General features: G+C 44.8%; 1 protein-coding gene and 1 long non-coding RNA gene across 2 annotated transcripts; one reads left to right on the plus strand and one right to left on the minus strand.

Annotated features, from left to right (window-relative positions):
• The first annotated feature begins 831 nt into the window (after window positions 1-831).
• Window positions 832-4416, plus strand: LOC120524426 (neurotrophin receptor-interacting factor homolog). The gene is made up of 3 exons (XM_039746279.1): window positions 832-859; window positions 1604-2482; window positions 4126-4416. The coding sequence occupies exons 1-3, from the start codon at window positions 832-834 to the stop codon at window positions 4161-4163; spliced, it is 945 nt and encodes a 314-aa protein (XP_039602213.1). The 3' UTR covers window positions 4164-4416.
• LOC120524365 lies at window positions 3221-3987 on the minus strand. Its single transcript, XR_005632792.1, has 3 exons — window positions 3962-3987; window positions 3554-3687; window positions 3221-3272 (listed from the first exon to the last, which is right to left on the minus strand). It is a non-coding gene; the product is annotated as an uncharacterized LOC120524365 (long non-coding RNA).
• Window positions 4417-6977: the final 2561 nt, after the last annotated feature.

The following is a 6977-nucleotide window of genomic DNA, read 5'->3' on the forward strand; positions in this document are numbered from 1 at the left end:
AAACCATCAGTACTATTGAAGGTCATGGAAAGCAAGTGAATAGAAATGAGTCTTTAATCTCATTTTGAGCAGTTCAATTGTAGACAACTCCTTTATGTAATTAGGTAAAGAGTTCCACAGGCGAGGAGCAGTCGCAGTAAAAGCCCTGTCTCCCTTAGTTTTACACTTGGTATGAGGGACAACATGAGACAACTAATCAGACAATCTGTGCACTCTAGATGGCTGCTGTAAACCACACAATTCAGATAAATAGGCAGGAGCAATGTGGTAATATGCACTACTGGCATTACCATTAATTAAATGAAATTAGTTTAGCGTCCTCTGCTGTGTAAAGAGGGAGGCTTTTGTTTGGAGGAAAACATGTATAAAGAAAGGAAACTTACCTTTTTTCATTTATATAGTGCAGAAAGACGTCTTTGTTGACGATATTAGCATCTTTTGGGGAGTGTCACAGCGGGTCTCATGTAGACTGGAGAGACAGCCTTGCCATTGACCGGCCGGGATGGCATTGTCGGTATCCCACTCCTACACGCGTTTCCCGCGACCTCATTAACTCTAAAGGAGTAAAAGAAAGTGCAAAGCGTCGTAGTATTAGTTTACCGCGGTCTAGTAAAGGGATCCCTTATTCGTAGTTGTCTGGGCTGTAGCTCAGGGGAAGGAGGAAAAGAATAGAAAGTGCTTACTTTCACTTTATGGCAGAAGTGCCGTTGGCGTCTCAGAAGCCGGCACAGCTATACGCGCGCGCCGGCAGCTCCATTTTATAGTAATTGTGTGGGAAAGTAGACGCCGCTTTTCGCAAACGTGTTCACGTCATCGCGTACCTCGGGAAGGATGACGTACGGCTGTTTAATTGGTCAGCGTAGGGGCGCCGAATACAAAAGGGAATCGTGGCCTCTAGAGGGGGTTCTTTCTGAATAGATCTTCTTAGAGAAAGGTACCTGACAGAACAGCATTACGGCTTGTGCTTTGTTTTTGTAAATATTTTTTTCATATAAATATCTCTTGAATAACTTTGGTGGAGGTATTTATTGGGTTGTGGTTAGTGGTGCACTGTTTATTTTTGTATATACACTTTTTCTATATTTTTGAATATTTTTGGGTGAATCCTGTATTATACACTGTTTGGAGGAGCAGCTTCCTGACTTGGATCACTGTGGAGGAAGACAGCTTCACATTTTGTTTTGTGTATATATTTGGATTTCATTAGTTTGTGTGTATTTTACTTTTTCTTTTGGGACTTTCAAGTAGCACTGTAAATATTGTATACAGTCATTTCTGGGCTCCATTTGATTGTTTTGTGTGTCCTTTGCGGCATTGGACTGTGTTTTAATATATAAATTCCGCAGGACATTATTTTTGATTATTTTCTTTAAGTGCACCTGTAAATAAAACCTCACTTTATTTTTCAAAAACCCCAACCCTTTTTGTGTCTGTGTCTCCCTGTCTTACACCATCATCCTGGTCACGCTCGGTCCCACATACTAGACACCTAGAGTGTAGGCTGGTGATTCCAATTCCCACTACACGGGGTGTCACATTTTGGTGGCAGCGGTGGGATCTGATCAGGTGTGCTAAAAGTAAGACAGTATTTTTGATTTTGGAGTACGGACGAAGACAGTTTTGGCAGTATGGCTCCAAAGAAGCCTCAAGGAGTTGGCACTCCAGACCGCAATACAGGAGTGGTCTCGAGCAGCACAGGCAGAGGAAGAAGTCCAAGTCACTGGGGATATCCGTACAGTGGAGACACTCTTGCGACAATTCATCGCTGTGCAGGAAGACAAAGACCAACGATTGGAACAGCGATTCAAAAGTCTGCAGCACCAGTTTGCCCAGCTACAGGGACAGGTGAATTTGGTGCAACAGTCGCAGTCCTCCAATCCTGATGAATCTGTAGAAAGAAGTAGAGGAGCCTCAGCAAGAACTTGGGAATACCCTCGTCTGATGCCCTTCCAGGAGCCCGAGGACATAGAACATTACCTTTCAACATTCGAAAGGGTGGCTACAGTGTGTGACTGGCCAAGAGCAGATTGGGCAATCCGTCTTGTTCCTTTACTTACAGGAGGGGCCAGGGCGGCATTTTTGGCCATGCCAGTAGAGGAGTCCCTGATCTATGACTCATTAAAAGCTGCCATCCTAGAGAAGTACGAGATCAGCACCGAAACGTACAGGGTGAGGTTCCGTTCTCTCGAATGGGAGGAAGGTCAGTCTCCTAAAGAACTTCTGACACTGTTGAAAGAATTATGCACTAAATGGTTACAACCCCAGAAACACTCAATAGACCAGATAATTGACTTTATTCTGTTAGAACAACTTTTGCAGGTATTTGATATTAAAATCCGTACATGGGTAGAGGAGCATCGGCCAAAGACTTCCAAAGAAGCAGCGGAGCTGGCTGAGGTATTCCTGGCTGCCCATCGTCCAAGGAACCTGCGGAAGGAGGATAAAGTCATTCAGAGGCCCAGAACAACAGCTAAGCCCACAGGTATGTCTCGGGTGAAATGGGTCGTGGTCCTACAAGATTAGTCAACCCACCTGCAAAGCCAGATTATAGGGAGGGTTGGTTGTGTCATGGTTGTGGACAGAAAGGCCATCTAATTAAGTTTTGTCCAAACAAACGTAAGGAGGCAAAATTTTGTTTTGTTCCATGCCCCCTACCTGAGAAGAAGACACCTTTTAAGAATAGGGAGAAAATTCTAAGGGTTACTATGGCAGGTAAACTGTACCCTGCATTAATAGATACAGGAAGCACCCAGTCTCTGGTGAGGAAAGACTGTTTGGTCGACCAAGTGGTACAGTCAGGTCAGCAGGTAGTATTGAGGTGTGTCCATGGTGAAGAAGTCACCTATCCTCTTGTCCGGGTGAACCTGGAGATTCAAGGTTTGGGATATGAGTTGCCCATGGGCGTATTAGACAACATGCCTTACCCAATTCTACTAGGGTTGGACGTGCGGGATCGAAGATCTCTTACAGAGTACTCTGCGGCGGAGACTCTGATGGTCACAAGGGCCCAGGCGGCAAGGCAAAAGCAAGATGCCCAGGATGGCTGGGATGTGCTGCCATTTGGGGAAGCTGACAAGACAGGCACGGTCCGTAAAGCCCGTAGTCAGAGAAGGCGTGAGAAGCTCTGGGGCGTTCCCCAGAAGCAGGGTGAGCTCATATTGCCTTTGGATCTCACAGGAAACAGTAGCGACTTACCGAGTGATGTGGCTTCCGCTCAGCGGACGACCCCAGTCTGCGTGTCTGCTTTGACAAGGCCACAAAGGGTTCGCAGTCTAAGACAGGAGAGAAATTTATTATTAAAGATGACCTCCTGTATCATCAAGATGACCATGGGCAGAGATTGGTGTTGCCATCTAGTCTGAGGGCAAAAGTGTTACAGATTAGCCATAGCATTCCCTGGTCAGGTCATTTGGGGCAAGTAAAACATCTGATAGGCTAGCACGGCATTTCTATTGGCCAGGATGGACTAAAGACGTAACAAATTATATAAAAGCATGTGCAGAGTGTCAGAAAGTTGGACCAGTGAAGAGAGGAGACAAAGTTCCACTAATACCTTTGCCTGTAGTGGAAGAGCCTTTTTCCAGAATAGCGGTTGATATTGTGGGTCCTGTCGAACGTAGCCGCACTGGACATAAATATATTCTGGTAGTGTGCGACTACGCAACCCGGTTCCCAGAAGCCTTTCCCCTGAAGAAAACAAATGCAAGTAACATTGTGAGGGCTCTAATACAGCTATTTGCCAGAGTGGGGATCCCAAGAGAAATGTTAACTGACCAGGGGTCCAATCTAACAGCAAAATTGATAAGACAGGTGAATAGTTTGTTAGGAATTCGGGGTTTAAGGACCACACCCTATCACCCAGACGGATGGGCTAGTGGAGCGATTTAATGCCACCTTAAAACAGATGCTGAGGAAATTTGTTAGCGTGACTGGATCAGATTGGGATCAGTGGCTACCATACCTGTTGTTTGCTTACCGGGAGGTTCCGAGGCATCTACTGGATTCTCTCCGTTTGAGCTATTGTATGGTCGGCATGTGCGAGGACCCCTTTCTGTGCTAAAGGAAACCCTAGAGGGAGATAGAGACAGAACTGAGTCACAAAATGTGCTAACTTTTGTCCTTAAGTTGCAGGAAAAATTCGCCAACCTGTCGCAGTTTGTTAAAGCAAATATGGAAAACGCACAAGCCAAGCAGAAAGCATGGTATGACAAGGCAGTCAGAGACCGGAAACTTACAGTTGGACAGAAGGTACTGTTATTATTGCCTACTTCAGAGAGCAGTCTTTTAGCCAAGTGGCAAGGGCCATACACAGTAGTTGCTCAAAAAGGTCCTGTCACTTATGAGATTGATATGCCTGATCACCCTAGGAAATTAAGGCAAACTTTTCATATTAATATGCTGAAGCCATGGCAGGAATATACTAACCCTTCTAGTCAGCTATTGATTCGTAGCGTTCCGGAGGAAGAGGAATCAGAGGAGCAGTACTTGCCATCGTGCAGAGAAGTCCAAGAAGGATCATCATTGGAACATCTAGAAGAGACAAAAAGAGCAGAAGTACAACAATTGATTCCAGAGGGTCTGTTTGGATCTTTGCCTGGTAGGACTCCTCTCATACATCATGATATTCGCCTTACATCCCCAGGTCCTGTGAGAACATCCTACTGTAGAATTCCTGCACGCCTACAAGAGGTTTTCGAGAGGAGCTGGAACAGATGAAAGATTTAGGCATCATCGAACCTTCAGTGAGTGACTGGTGTAGTCCTGTGGTACTCGTTCCTAAAAAGAACGGACAGATGAGATTCTGTGTGGATTACAGTAAGCTTAACGCCATCTCAGCTTTTGATACCTACCCAATGCCTAGAGTGGACGAGCTGGTAGAGCAGCTAGGTCCAGCAAAATATTTAACAACAATTGATCTTTGTAAAGGTTATTGGCAGGTCCCACTCACCGATGAAGCAAAACCACTTACGCTTTCAGGGCTCCCGGAGGTTTGTACCAGTTCACGGTCATGCCATTTGGGTTGCATGGAGGCGGCGAACTCCAGCCTCATGGACAAAGTGCTGCAAGGAGCAGAGAGGTATGCTAGAGCCTACATAGATGATGTGGTAGTATACAGTAAGACCTGGGAGGAGCATCTAAAACAACTGGCGGATGTGTTTGAAAGGTTAAAAACAGCTGGGCTTGTGGTTAACCCTGAAAAAACAGTCATTGCCAAAGAGGAAGTGCAATACCTTGGTACACCATAGGGGGCGGTTTGATCCGACCCCAAATTGACAAAATGGCCGCTATAAAGGATCGTCCGTGTCCTGGAACAAAGAAGCAGGTCCGGTCATTCCTTGGTTTGGTGGGGTGGTACAGAAGATTTATCCCCAATTTTTCGGATATTGCAGCACCCCTCACCGACCTGCTTAAAGGATCTGCACCACGAAACGTCAAATGGACAGAGTCATGTGAAAATGCCTTTCAATCTCTGAAAAAAATATTTTGTAAGAATGTTGTATTGCATTGTCCTGACTTTGCAAAACCTTTTACTTTGCAGGTTGATGCCTCGGGGAAGGTTTGGGAGCAGCCTTGATGCAGGGAGAGGGTGACGAGAAGAGGCCAATTTTGTTTATTAGTAGGAAGCTGTTTGACCGAGAGAAGAAGTACGCTACCTTAGAGAAAGAAGGATTAGCAATAAAATGGGCTGTAGATAGCCTTAAGTATTATCTACTGTCCAACGAATTTATTGTGGAGAGCGACCACCGAGCATTGCAGTGGATCCAAAAGATGAGGCATTCTAATGCTCGTGTGGCCCGCTGGTATTTGGCTCTCCAGCCATACAGGTTTCAGGTACGTTATGTTGCGGGAAAAAGAATCTAGTGGCAGATTATTTATCCCGCACATATGACCTGAAATCTTGAGGGGGAGGGTGTGTGGTAATATGCACTACTGGCATTACCATTAATTAAATGAAATTAGTTTAGCGTCCTCTGCTGTGTAAAGAGGGAGGCTTTTGTTTGGAGGAAAAATGTATAAAGAAAGGAAACTTACCTTTTTTCATTTATATAGTGCAGAAAGACGTCTTTGTTGACGATATTAGCATCTTTTGGGGAGTGTCACAGCGGGTCTCATGTAGACTGGAGAGACAGCCTTGCCATTGACCGGCCGGGATGGCATTGTCGGTATCCCACTCCTACACGCGTTTCCCGCGACCTCATTAACTCTAAAGGAGTAAAAGAAAGTGCAAAGCGTCGTAGTATTAGTTTACCGCGGTCTAGTAAAGGGATCCCTTATTCGTAGTTGTCTGGGCTGTAGCTCAGGGGAAGGAGGAAAAGAATAGAAAGTGCTTACTTTCACTTTATGGCAGAAGTGCCGTTGGCGTCTCAGAAGCCGGCACAGCTATACGCGCGCCCGCAGCTCCATTTTATAGTAATTGTGTGGGAAAGTAGACGCTTTTAAAACGTGTTCACGTCATCGCGTACCTCGGGAAGGATGACGTACGGCTGTTTAATTGGTCAGCGTAGGGGCGCCGAATACAAAAGGGAATCGTGGCCTCTAGAGGGGGTTCTTTCTGAATAGATCTTCTTAGAGAAAGGTACCTGACAGAACAGCATTACGGCTTGTGCTTTGTTTTTGTAAATATTTTTTCATATAAATATCTCTTGAATAACTTTGGTGGAGGTATTTATTGGGTTGTGGTTAGTGGTGCACTGTTTATTTTTGTATATACACTTTTTCTATATTTTTGAATATTTTTGGGTGAATCCTGTATTATACACTGTTTGGAGGAGCAGCTTCCTGACTTGGATCACTGTGGAGGAAGACAGCTTCACATTTTGTTTTTGTGTATATATTTGGATTTCATTAGTTTGTGTGTATTTTACTTTTTCTTTTGGGACTTTCAAGTAGCACTGTAAATATTGTATACAGTCATTTCTGGGCTCCATTTGATTGTTTTTGTGTGTCCTTTGCGGCATTGGACTGTGTTTTAATAT

This window comes from Polypterus senegalus, chromosome 2, assembly GCF_016835505.1.
Source record: "Polypterus senegalus isolate Bchr_013 chromosome 2, ASM1683550v1, whole genome shotgun sequence".
Classification (NCBI taxonomy): domain Eukaryota; kingdom Metazoa; phylum Chordata; class Cladistia; order Polypteriformes; family Polypteridae; genus Polypterus; species Polypterus senegalus.